Source organism: Carettochelys insculpta, chromosome 2, assembly GCF_033958435.1.
Source record: "Carettochelys insculpta isolate YL-2023 chromosome 2, ASM3395843v1, whole genome shotgun sequence".
NCBI lineage: Eukaryota > Metazoa > Chordata > Testudines > Carettochelyidae > Carettochelys > Carettochelys insculpta.
In genome coordinates, this window is record NC_134138.1 from 206,316,373 (window position 1) to 206,330,111 (window position 13,739).

The 13,739-nt window shown below is 43.7% G+C and overlaps 1 protein-coding gene across 1 annotated transcript in view; it reads left to right on the forward strand.

The window, feature by feature from the left end:
- Positions 1 to 9,010: 9,010 nt before the first annotated feature.
- The window catches only part of TOP2B (DNA topoisomerase II beta), a 113,330-nt gene continuing 108,601 nt past the window's right edge, over positions 9,011 to 13,739 (forward strand). Inside the window, exon 1 of the mRNA XM_074984442.1 lies at positions 9,011 to 9,667. Coding sequence (XP_074840543.1) covers positions 9,617 to 9,667 — 51 coding nt within the window. The 5' untranslated portion in view covers positions 9,011 to 9,616. The remainder of the gene's footprint in view (positions 9,668 to 13,739) is intronic.

Consider the following 13,739-nt stretch of genomic DNA (forward strand, 5'->3'; position numbering starts at 1 on the left):
TGGGCTAAGGGCTGCTGCCCACGGTGACCATAGAGCCCCGCAGGGGCTGGAGAGAGAGAGTCTCTCAACCCCTCAGCTGATGGCCACCATGGCGGACCCCGCTATTTCGATGTTGCGGGACGCAGATCGTCTACACGTGCCCTACTTCGACGTTCAACTTCAAAGCAGGGCGCTATTCCCATCCCCTCATGGGGTTAGCGGCTTCGATGTCTTGCCGCCTAACGTCGATGTTAACATCAAAATAGTGCCCAACACGTGTAGCCGTGACGGGCGCTATTTCGAAGTTGGCGCCGCTACTTTGAAGTAGCATGCACGTGTAGACGCGGCCAACATGAAGCAAGGAAACAGGCATTCAGCCTGCCCTGACATAAATAACCTTCAGAGGATAATGAGCTTTGCTTGTATTATTTGCCCAGCAGAGCCAAAAATCAAGACTGAAAGACAAACAAACAAACAAACAAAAAACAAAATAGAAAGAAGCACCACCCAGAGGCACATTTATCTGTTTTTGAAACCTTTGTATTTGGTTTTATGCAGTATTGGTTACAGATCATAAGGAAATTATATGTAGCTCAACCATTTGTGAACATTCAATGCCAAAATACAAGCGCAAAGTCCAGCTTTCTACAGGGCACCCAGGCAATGTATATGGTAATAAAAGGAGTGAAACATTCAAAGAAAAAAGGTAATTCCAGAGAGAGGGTACATGAAGGGGAAAGGAAGGAAATAATGTACAGTTCAGCTTGCAAAGTACACAGGTTTGTTGTTACAGAACACATGGCATAAGTTAAGCTTTTTAATAGAAAAATGAGAACTGGTACAGTCAAAGCCTTGCATATTTATTCAAAACTGGAGCAGTATTTACAGAGGTGTTAGCTGCTGGTGTGCTGAGAACACTGCATAGCTCTTGATCAGTTGTCTCACTGTGTACTTGTGCTCCCCTATCTGCATCCGATACCTCTGGTGGCTTGGTAAGACTGACAGTGATAGACATGTGCAGATAGATTGTAAACTCTTTGAGTCAGGGACCATCTTTATGTCCTGTGTTTTTACAGCACCTAGTGCACTAGGTTCTTGATTCATGAACAGTAACAGAGAGGAAGCCGTGCTAGTCTATACACTATCAAAACAAAAAGCAGTCAAGTAGCACTTTAAAGACTAGCAAAACTATTTTGCTAGTCTTTAAAGTGCTACTTGACCGCTTTTTGTTTTGATTCATGAACAGGGTTCCTAGGTGCTGTGTTAATAATGATTATGAATGGAAAACTCATTTGTAGTAAATTCTAGTTCATTCAAAGATGTTTGAGTCATTAAACAGTCATCACCTATTTGCATGATTTACCATCCACTGTCATTACAGCAGAGACAAAAAAGAGAAGATATAATGAGGTAACACTGGCAGGGGAGAGGTGAGATGTACTAGACAGTTTTGTATAATCAGATACTCCACTCACCTTCCAGAAAATTCTAGTCAGTGCAAGGGGGTAACTGTCCCGGGGCAAGCAATTTCAAAGGGCCTGGGAATCCTGGCTACCCTACTGCAGCAGCCTGAACCCTTTAAATCACTGCAGGAACTCCTGACAGCACTGAAGGCTCATGGTGTAAGGCTAGCCCTTAGCTCTACCTCTTCTCTCTGAAGCCCCACCTCTTTTGAAGCATGGAGTTGCACATCCCTTCTCTCCTCTCGCCCCCACTCCCCATCCCGGCCTGGGCCACACGCATACATCTTACTTTGGAGACTGGCAATTCTGTCAGCACCTCTGACTTAAGGATTTCTTGTGACACCAAATCTCTCATCCAAACTCAGACTTTAGAAAGGGCTTACAGTGACCTTTCCAGGTATTTTCTGTAGACAGTTTGCCAGATCCCTTGTGCTCGTCTGTAATGTGTCATTTCTCAGTGGTATGAAACTCTCTGAAAGCCTTACTTCCTGGTTTTACAGCCAAAGCAATTTTCTTCAGAAGTCATCCATCAATGAATGGCTTCCTTTCTTTTCCCAAAACCGCTTTCACAAAAGGTACATAAACTTTTTTTTTTGGTTTCACTGTTTTGCCCACTAAGAAGTACTTGCCAGAACACCTTCAATGAAAAGTGCAGATGAAGTTGAATACCTAATGAAAAAAATATCCATCAGTGCTGTCCACACCAGGAGTGTCAATAGAAGGAGATTTTCAATTCTATGAAAGGGACTGTGAGATACACAAGGTACTGCTGAATTACAACCCAGTCTGCTGGGTTAATTTTAATGACAATGTACAGAGACCATTTGAGCTCTGGAAAGAGCTCACTGAAGTTTTTAATAAAGTTTCAGTGGAACTGTTCCAAAAACAACAAGACCCAGAAGTACATTGTTGTTTCTTTTCACAAGTGTTCATGAGTTTGCTTCCTTTACCGCAGAGCTTCAGAAACCTCAGCTTACAATATCTGATAGAATTGAAATAATTCATACTTTTAGAATGACAATCACTGACGTAGTCCAGCACCTACGAGTGAAGTGGGACTTTTCATTTTTTTTATGAGCTTAGTTGGTTTCTTACTCTCGGGATGAGAATGTGCAGCAAAAAGTTGATTTATCTGTAACCATATACCTGAATATCCTCTTGAAGTATCTTCAAAATCATTGTAGTGAGGGAAACATTTTTCATTAGTACACCTTTGTGATTGATCCTTTCAACCATTGTGGTTCAGCTTTTATTGCTGCAAATAAACTGCCTTGCAGGACAGATTAGCTTCTTTTAACTCTTTGGATTTGAGCAAATTCAAATTCTTCATGATGAAAACATGCAATGATCCAATGAAAACATACTTCAGTTATCCCAACGCCTAGCATAAGAGTTCTAATTTAACATGCACCTGTTTGAGGACACCTATAAGCCCCTCCCTAAAGCTGCTTTGCTTTTCTTGTCCCTGTTTTCTAGTACTGTGTTGTTCATGAGGGCATTCAGGGCATTTCATTTTCTGAACAACAAGAGCTGAAATAGCCATTGCCAGTGCCTACCCGGAAGCTTCCCTTCTAATTTCACAGGAGACCCAAGATCCTGCAGACTTTCCATTCAAAGAACTTCTGAACTTTTGCAAGCAATCTGATCCACACAATGCATCTAAACCTAGAATTTTAATTTCATTATTGCACTGTATTACTAAAAAAACAACACAATGGGATTATATTTGTTATAGGATTGAACTGACTTTGTTTCTCAAAGAAAAATTTGGATCTATTTGCAGATATGACATGCATCTCACAAAGTGGGTCTTTGCACATGAAAACGTATGCTCCGAAAAATCTGTCTATACGGTACCACAGGATTTCTTATTATTTTTGGAGATACAAACTAACATGGCTACCTCTCTGATATTTTGCAGATACGGTTTTTCACTATTGTTTGAACTTCTGTTATGTCAAAGCATTTTAAAATTTATTTTAGAATTGACTAACAGACAACTACTTTTTACTAAAACAGCCAAAGAAACAATAAAAGAAGACAAGAACATGCAAAGCACCTTATTTCTGTTTCTATTCTGTTAGGTCCTCGAGAGCAGCCCTCTTCACCTCAGTGCACTGCAGCAGCACACAGTCCACTGGGTTTCTAACCCCTCTTCCACATGCCTCTCATGCTCTGGGGCACAAGAGCCCCATGCTTACTCCTTCTCCCAGCTTTTCTGGAGCATGCCAATCACCTGATTCATGCTCTGTCCCCACTCTTCCCCTTCCATCCCAGAGCTGGAACACCACGACCAGCTCATTGGTGGCATCACAGCTCTAGGAGGGTGGAGGAAGAGTAGGAACAAAGCATAAATAAGGCAATTCATGGGTCTTCTGAAAGTGCTAGGAGGAAGGGAGAGGCATAGGAAATGTGGGGCTCCAGTGCCCCAGTGTGTCAGAGGCATGTAGGGGAAAGTGGTAGCTGGTGGGGAGGATGGTCTCTGGGCCACAGGTGGAGCCCCAGTGGGTCACAGGTTGCTCACCACTCAGATAGGCGCTCTTCTACGATTCCACCCCCTGAAAAGTTTGCTTCATGCTTTAAATGTAATAGGAACTATACATATTTCTGTCATGAGTCAACTGAATCAAACTATCTAGGGTAACAATTAATCTCGAGGAGTCATGATGGACAGCTGTTTTTTCTTCCAAGAGCTCTGTCGCAGTCTCACAGGGCTCAGTCATACCACCACTCTCTCTCTCTATATATATACACTCATCCCTTGTTAAACAAGTACTTTATTTACCAGTACTCGCTTAAACGAGGGACACATATACTTACCTTTTGTTCACTGGACGAGTGAACTCCCCCGGCTAATATGAGCCTTACCCCCTCCCTGCGACTCCAACCCGCCATAGCCTGACCCTTCCTCCCCCGCCAGCCCCGCAGACCCCAAACTGCCACAACCTAAATTCCCCCGTTGGCCCACAGATCCCAAACCACCACAACCTAACCCCCCCCGCCATCCCTGCACACCTAAACTGCTGCAACCTAAACCCCCGTCGGCCCCACTGACCCCAAGCCACCACAACCTAGATCCCCCCCGCTGGTCCCGCAGACCCCAAACCGCCACAACCTAAACTCCCCCACCGGCCCTGCAGATCCCAAACCGCCACAACCTAAATTCCCCCGCTGGCCCTACAAACCCCAAACCGCCACAACCTAAACTCCTCCGCCAGCCCTGCAGACCCCAAGCTGCCAAAACCTAACCCCCCCTGCCATCCCTGCATACCTAAACTGCTGAAACCTAGCCTCCCCCCCGCCGGACCTGCAGACTCCAAACCACCACAACCTAGACGCCCCTGCCGGCCTCACAGACCCCAAACCGCTGCAACCTAAACCCCCGCTGCCATCCCCACACACCTAAACTGCTGCAACCTAACCCCCTCCCACTGGCCCCACAGACCCCAGACCGCTGCAACCTAACCCCCCCACAGCTGGCCCCACGCACCTAAACCACCGCAGCCTAACCCTACCAGCCCCACAGACCAAAACCGTTGCAGCCTTAACGCCCCCACCCTGCCAGCCCCACAGACCCAACCTGCAGCAGTCTGAACCCTGTCCCCCATGGACCCAACCCACTACCATGTTTCAACCCTCCCTCCCACTCATGTCTCCAAACTTCTCCCAGTCTTTAAACCCTCACAACACCAGGTTCACTTACCTTTCAAAAGCAGCCACTCTAAGCACTTGGAACCAATCAGAGACTTTTACTTGTATTTTAATGGGAATTTAGTGTCCCTTTTATGAGTTTTCACCTAGGAGCAGAAAGTTGGGAACCAATTGTGCTCGTATAGCAAGAGGTGAGCGTAGTATCAGTGGAGAAATCCTGACCCAAACCTGCTGTGATGCTGGTGACATGTCGCTCTATGTCTTTTTCATCAAGCACTGATGGCTTTGTCTCCCAATTATCCCAGTGCCTGCAAGGAACTGAAGCCTAGATGGAGAACAACTTGAACAAGATTACCTCAGGAAAGACTAACACTGATGCTAACAGAAAGAGGGAAATATTCTGAGGAACCACTATCTCATCTAATGTAGAGGTATCTACGTTATTCTATTATTCACAGAGAATAATCTGTGTAATAGCTCAGAAGTTTTCCACCATCAGCCTGGAGTACTATAACTTAAAACCAGCATGTACAGATGAAAATAATAATAAATCAGGATATATTTTTTCTACAGCAACTGTACAGCAGGATAACTATGATGCTTCCTACATCAATGGAAGGATTTTTTCTTCAACGTAAGTAGTCCACTTCTCTAGGTAAGCTGATGGTGGTAGGTAAAATGGGTAAGCTAAATAAGCTGAACAATTCTTTTGTCAGCCTAGCTGCATCTATAGGGGAGGTTACATTAACCTATCTACATTTTATAGGGCACAAAATTTTTCACAGCACCGAGCAATGTAGCCAGGTGGATCTAATTTTTAGGTATCGACAAGACCTAATTTACTGTCCATTTGGACAGACCTGCTGTATCACTTTTAGATATTATGCCCATAGGCTCTTCAGAAATTGGCAGATGTAAACATTGCTTATTTAGCAAAATTTAATAGAAATTCTTCTGATGCTGCCCTGAGGGATAATTGAACATTACTATTGATTTTTCACAAGCAGCTGCTCAGTTCTTAATTCCTTTACTTACTAAGAAAACCATTAAGGAAAAGAAAAACCTATAAGTTACTACTATTCAGTTTAAACAATTCTTTCTCTTTACAAAGTAATTTGTTCAGCATCTCTAATGCAGTTCTGCTATCAGTCTCATGTTTTGTGTTATTACATTGGGAATATCTTAAGGGGAAAGGGCTATTTGTAGCCAGGTTCCTGCTTTTCTTACAAAAATCTAAAAGTAATTGTTACTAAGAAGTTACACACCATAATGCTAATTAGGGTAGGTCTACATTGAAAAAGCTGCAACAGTGTCACTGTAGTACTTCAGTGAAGACACTACAATGTCAATGGTTAGTAAATCCACCTCCCCAGGAGACGGTAAGCTATGTCATTGGGAGAAGACCTTCAGTTGACATAGTGCTGGCCTTACTGGGGGGCTAGATTGTTATAAACGTGTTGCTCAGGAGTGTGGATTTTTCACATCTCTCCATAATATAGTTATGCTGATGTAAATCTGTAAGTGTAGACTGGTTCTTATTTCTTCAAGTTTGTCTAAGGCCTGTGATCATAACAATTTTTAAGATTAAAGCTCTGAGTTTGCTTGGCATAATGTAAAAATATCTTATTGTACATTGTTAATACTCATATCTAAAATAAAAGAGTATTAAACTACGACAGATCAGGAAAGGGATCTTGGAGTTACAGTGGATAGTTCTCTGAAGACATCCACGCAGTGCGCAGCAGCAGCTAGTAAAGCAAATAGGATGTTAGGAATTATTAAAAAAGGGATAGATAATAAGACAAAAGATATCATACTTCCCCTATATAAAATTATGGTACGCCCACATCCTGAGTACTGTGTGCAGATGTGGTCTCCTCACCTCAAAAAAGATATATTGGCATTAGAAAAGGTACAGAAAAGGGCGACTAAGATGATTAGGGGTTTGGAACGGGTCCCATATGGGGAGAGGCTAGAGAGACTGGGACTTTTCAGTCTGGAAAAATGGCGATTGAGGGGCGATATGATAGAGGTATATAAAATCATGAATGGTGTGGAGAAAGTGAATATAGAAAAATTATTTACCTTTTCCCATAATACAAGAACTAGGGGACACCAAATGAAATTGATGGGTAGTAGGTTCAAAACTAATAAAAGGAAATTTTTCTTCACACAGCGCATAGTCAACCTGTGGAACTCCTTGCCGGAGGAGGCTGTGAAGGCCAGGACTCTGTTAGGGTTTAAAAAAGAGCTCGATAAATTTTTGCAGGTTAGGTCCATAAATGGCTATTAGCCAGGGGTAAAGTATGGTGCCCTAGCCTTCAGTACAAGGCCAGGAGATGGATGGCAGGAGATAAATCACTTGATCATTGTCTTCTGTTCTCCTTCTCTGGGGCACCTGGCATTGGCCACTGTCGGCAGACGGGATACTGGGCTGGATGGACCTTTGGTCTGACCCAGTATGGCCATTCTTCTGTTCTTAAACTTTGTATACTATCTGGGTTTCAAAAATGGTTGATCTTTTACACCACAAATCCTAATTTTTTACATACGACATGCTTGAAAATAAAACGGTGTCCTTTTTCATCATCTTTTTAATACAGCAACAAATCTGTGGCTAAAATATTTATCAACTGTACCACATGTTTTCACAGGCAAGTGTAGGGTCCATAGATACTGAATGGTGTGCTGTGGGGGAAGATGTTTCTGATTAGTGTTCACTCACATTTTTTTCCATCCGTGGGCTAAAGAAATTGTTATGTGCACCAAGGCATGTGTGGATGTGCACCACCAGTAGAAACACATAATGTCCACTGTGAGTGGCTGTGGGCACTCTGAGAATCAGCTCGGCAATACCTGCATAGTCACCGAAGCGCTCATTTTACAGGGAACATTGGTTCTTATCACTATGGTGGAGAGGAGAAATGTCTGCATGTTTTGCATCTGTTGTTCTAGCATGGTATACTTCATCTAGTGCACTAAATACCCCAATAACAATTATGCAGGTGAAACTGGACAGTAATGATGCTCTGGAATAAATGCAAACAGAAAAAAAAGATAAAAGACCACAGAGGTTAGTACAATAAAAGAGACCACCTCACCCACCTTCTATCTAACCTCCTAGTGAGACTGCCAGTAAGGGGCAGTGGCACACACATATTAATGTAAAATAAATCCTTAATTACTTCCTGAAATGCATCCAAATTGTTAAGTTTCTCATTGGATGTGATCCCAGCAGTGCTTTAAAAGAAAGGCTCTAGCTTTAGGTAAAAGTGGGCAGAAATAGGGTGGTTAACATCTCTGCCCTACCAATTTAATCTGGTTTACACTGAAGCCCTGGGGTGTGACAGCACCAAGAGGAGGCTTGGGTCTCGGACCATCCTTGTCCGAGTGCAGACCCCTCCACCACACTGGCTCCCTATGAATCTCGTAGCAGCCCCCAGCCTACTCCCCAGTTGCAAGAAGGGCCTCTTGCTCCCCGAGGACTCGGGAACAATTTTCCCGCGCTGGCGAGGCGCTTTCAGGGAGCTGAGTGCTGAACACACGATGCGCCTGAACTCCGGCTACATGCCCAACCTGGGCCAATTCATTCCGCCCGCTAATTCCCTCTCCGGAGCCCCCACTACACGCACTCCAGGCTTGCATCAGCACCACGGACCTTCCCCAGGATTACGGCTTCCGCTCCGCGTTGGAGCGCCCTCGCTCGGCAAAATTCTTCTTCCTTGTTGCCACCCTCAGTGACGTATGACAGGCCGCGCGCTGAGCTTAGTTGATTTTTCCGATTGGCTGGCTGTGAGAACGGCGTGCCCTGTGATTGGTGGGCTGGTTGCGGGCCGGGCCGGGGGTGTTCGGCGGCGGTTATGCCGGACGGGGGCAGCGCAGTTATTGTCTGAGAGCTCGTCCTCGACGTGGGGGGCGGGGAAGTGACGGCGGCAGCCGCTCGACGCGGGGGGCTGGGCCGGAGCCGGACCTTTAATCCCGTTTTTACCGTATTCTTCGGGGTCACTGCGGGCTCGAGAGCCGTCGCGCCGCTGCTGAAGGACCAGTCGGCCCCGCCTGCCGCCTCTGTGTGAACGAGACCCGCAGGCCGGGCCTGCCTGCGTTGCCGCCCAGCCTCGAGTTTGAGAGCGGCCGGCGGACGAGCGTCGTGTGCGGGCTCTGCGCGCCGGGGCGGCTCGGACCCACGCACGCGGAGCGGGCAGTGACCAGGACTTAGTAATACTCGGCGGCGCTCCTCAGCATGACATAGGCTCCGGGCCGGGACCCAGGGGCCTGGGGGCGCGGCGTGAGTGTGTGTGAGGGGGAAGAGCGGGGCGTGCGTGCGTGCAAGGGGGTACTCGCGCTAGCTCTGTGTGTGTGTGTGTGCGTGCGCGCATCGCGAGCCAGCTGTGTGTGCGCGCGCAAGGGGGGGAAGGGTGAGTCGCAACCAGTTGTGTATATCGTTTGCGGTCAGGGGTTGAAGCCCGGTCTCGGCCCCGCTTCTTTTAGCTCTTCCTTATTTATACTGAGGCAACGGGGAGAAAATGGCTAAATCCGGAGGAGGTGGCGGTGGCAGCGGGGGACTGACCTGGGTGGTAAGTTATTTTCCCCACTGTTCCTTTTTGACACTTTACCCAGTGGGAGATTACCAATTTAGGGACTGAGATCTTGTCTCCACATTGAGCTCACTAGGCACCTGTTTACTATTTCCATGTGCGGACAAGCCCCTGTGGGGCAGATGGTGGTTGGATGGAAGCTGGGAACAGAGGAAGGACATGAGAAGTTCTGTGGCACTTATAGACTAACAGATTTTTTTGGAGCATAAGCTTCTGTGGGCAAAGACCCGCTTCATCATTTTTGCCCACAAAAGTTTATGCTCCAAAATATCTGTTAATCTGTTCGGTGCTGCAGGACTTCTCATTGTTTTTGCAAATACAGACTAACACAGCTACCCTTGTGACATTTGTTATAAAGATGGAGGGCTTGGTGCTGGGTTTGAGATGGTAGGTAGCTGGGGCATAGGAGGTGTTTATGTAAACTTTATAGAAGGAAAGCTGCTGTGTATGACCTGGAATTAAGGACAGATTGTTTGAATAATAATCTGGAGCCATGAATGGGGCTGGGAGGCCAGGGATGGAGAATATTCCATAGACATCTTTTGCGAGAGTTGCGGGGACATCCATCATCCTCCTTATGGTGCTTAGAGCTTTGTGTTGCTAGTTTTTAGGTAGAACAAGAGGTTTTGGGGCTATGAAAGGGTTGTGCAGATGAACTTCAGTCTCATATTGACATCCTCTCATCCCAATTGTTTAAAATGTTCCCAGTTAAACTTCATAACATTCATTTTCATCAGTTCATATCTCAGAAGTTTGGTGTCTGGAGGGGAGAATGTGTCCAGCTGGGATGTAGCAAGCTTCAGAGTTGTCACCAGGAATTAAACTTTACAGCCTTCTGAAAATTTTCCATGTGTGTTTTTTTTCTCTTTAAATCTCTCTTCTGGAAATGATCAAATAGAACTAAATTTTGGATAGTAGCGATATTGACTCTGGAACAGGTGAATGCTTTTGAGGGATTTTGGCACTGTAAGGAATAGGGATGTTGGAGTGAAATGTGATCCTGACCTGCTCTCAGAAGGCCTTTTTGGCTCTGCAAAGACCCCGGAACCAGGGAGAGAAGACGTGAAGGGACCCAGTTCTCACAGACAATCAGTAATTCACTGGCATTCGTCTTGTTCGGTATAGAATTCACAGTAGGGTTACTTCTTTTATAGTTAACAAGAAAAATCAGCCTAGCTGAATGAGTAGTAAAGTAATAGCATCTTGATCAAATAGGCGCTCTTTTTAACTAAGGATTGTCAGTGCAATATTCCCCTTTCCTCGACAATTTAGATAACCTCAATCCAAGAATATTAAAGAAACTGGCCCATGAAGTTGCGGGCCCAATAGCCAAGGATATTTAGTGAGTTTATAAACTGGGGGGGGGGGTCTATATTCTATGACTAAACGAATGTAAATATAGTGCCTATAATTGAAAAAGGGGAAAAGAGGTAATCTGGGAAACTATAGGCCTGTTTGTCCTCAGTTGTTTGCAAGGTCTTACAGCAAATTTTGGAAGAGAGTAATTGAATTTAATAATTTAGAAATGCTTGCCGAGCTTAACCATTTTTAATTACAAACGTTTCTTTACTAAATGAAGTAACATCATCAGTGCCTAGTGAGAGATCCTCTAAAACCAGTCTTTATATAGTCCTTTCCCATAGCCCCCATGGGAAAGGACTATATAAAGACTGGTTTTAGAGGATCTCTCACTAGGCACTGATGATGTTACTTCGTTTAGTAACTAAATGTTTGTAATTAAAAAATTGTTCATCTCGGTGAACATTTTTTAAATTATTATATGGAACTTCACGAGCTACCTGTTTTTACTTTTATTTTAAAGAGTGATTGAAGTCAGAGGGGCAAACTGTAATTCAGATAAAATACAACATAGTTTTACAAAAGATAAATTGTGCCAGAGTAATCTTATTTTTTTATTTGAGAGAATAACCAATTTTCTATCAAAATAAATGTAGTAGATCTAGACTACGTTGATTTCACTATATCATTTGATACAGTTCTACCTGGGAGATCTACTTGTGAAATTATGGGAGATAGGGATTCATGCAATAATTGAAAGGTGGATAAGGAATTGATTGAAACCGAGTCTTCAGTGGGTCGTGCTGAAGGTAGGTTACTAGTGGAGTTTCCCAAGATTTGGTTTTTGGACCAGTCTTATTTAGTATCTTCATTAATGACCTTGGAACAAAAAACTGGAATATGCTAATAAAACTTAAGCATAACATGAAGTTGGAACATAATACAGAGGAGGTTGCAGTGTCCTACTTGAATGTCAATGAAAACTGGAATCATGGAAATGGGATGAAATTCAGTATTGTGAGTTCATGCTCTTGAGGACTAACTACCAGAGTGTTTTGTTGTAGCTTGGGGATTTATCAGTTGGAATTGACAGAGGAGGATCTGAGTGTATTGGTCATCCACTATAAGGCTATGAAGTACCAGTATTATGTGACCATGAATAAGGCTGATTCAGTCTTAAGATATGTTAGGTAAGAGAAGGAATTCTAAACAACCTTAGAACAACCCACTCTTAGAAAAAGTCAGGTGGTAGAAAGGCCAATTACATTAACAGTTCCTTCAAATAGAAGGTATCTTGTACTACATTTCAGCTGAAATAGGACTTAAGCCAATCAGTGTATTTCAGACATACTAGACATACATACTGCGATTATACACAGCAGGATTAAAAGAGAGCTTCGAATTGTCTTGTTGGGTGTGGGTGTTAGATACTTGACAGATGTTGATGCCTTTGATATTTTATGATAGTGAATGGAATTGATTGCCAATAGATCAGTGTCAGAATATCGGTCCCCACAGTAGTGTATCCTCCACTTGTGTGTACACTAGACATAGAAGTTGACCCCAGAGCGTAATTTTAGCTATGCTAATTCCATAGCTAAAATCAACTTATTGGTGGTCAACTTCAGTGTCTGTTTACATGCAGGAAGGTCAACGGGAGCATTTCTCCCATCAGCCTGCCTTATTCCTCGCCTGTTGCAAGGAGTTCCAGGGTTGACTTTGACCCTGGAACACATTGTTTTGTGCATGTGTGAAGTGAAACCCTGAAAGATTGACCCTGAGTGGGTCAATTTTCCGTCGTAGCGTGGCTGTAACCTCAGAGTAGATAATATAGATGTCTGTAAGGGTGCTGGTCCTTTCTTACATACCTGGACCAGTAAAATAGTTAAATAACATTTGAAGTAACATTTGAGTTAAGTATCAGAGGGGTAGCCGTGTTAGTCTGGATCTGTAGAGCAACGAAGGGTCCTGTGGCACCTTATAGACTAACAGAAAAGTTTAGAGCATGAGCTTTCGTGAGTTTAGTATCCATCAAAATAAATAGTCCAGGTAATTTCAGTTGGACCTGTTAAAGGCTGGCAGAATCATTTAGCCTTGAAAATACTATCTGAATGTTTCTTCATAGCCGTAATAGCTTGAGAAGTTTTAAATCTGACAGTCTGGAAATTAATTGAGGTCTCATCCTCCTCAATGAAGTGTGTTGTGTGTTTTGGGAAATGCTAGTGTAAAATGAAATGGTTTCTTGCTAACATCATTGTTGTTTCTAGTTAAGCTAATCTTATTAATGAATACTAAAATGTTCTGATCCTATATCTGAGAATTTCTTGAAGTATAGGTGGATAAATATGACTGACTATGGCATATGTTAGGCGTAATCAAATGGTTACAGTACTAGTAGTCCCACAAAAGCTCACCTAATAAACTACTTTGCTAGTCTTTAAAGTGCTACTTGACTGCTCTTTGTTTTGATAGTGTATAGACTAGCACGGCTTACTCTCTGTTACTCTAGTACTAGTAGTGTGTGGTTAGGTGAAAAGATAGCAAATACTGTTTTTAGTAAAACTGAATTTTAAGCCATATGTATATTTCTCTCAGCAGTTCTAAGGGACATGCTTGAAGTTGATTTATTATTTCTTCCATATATGTTTGTATCATTTCTTTTGTCTCAAACATTGGAGCATGAACTCTCTTTAGTTAGATCTGACAGTCCCCGTTAGTGTGAGCTTATCTGCCCCTCATAGAATCAGTCTAT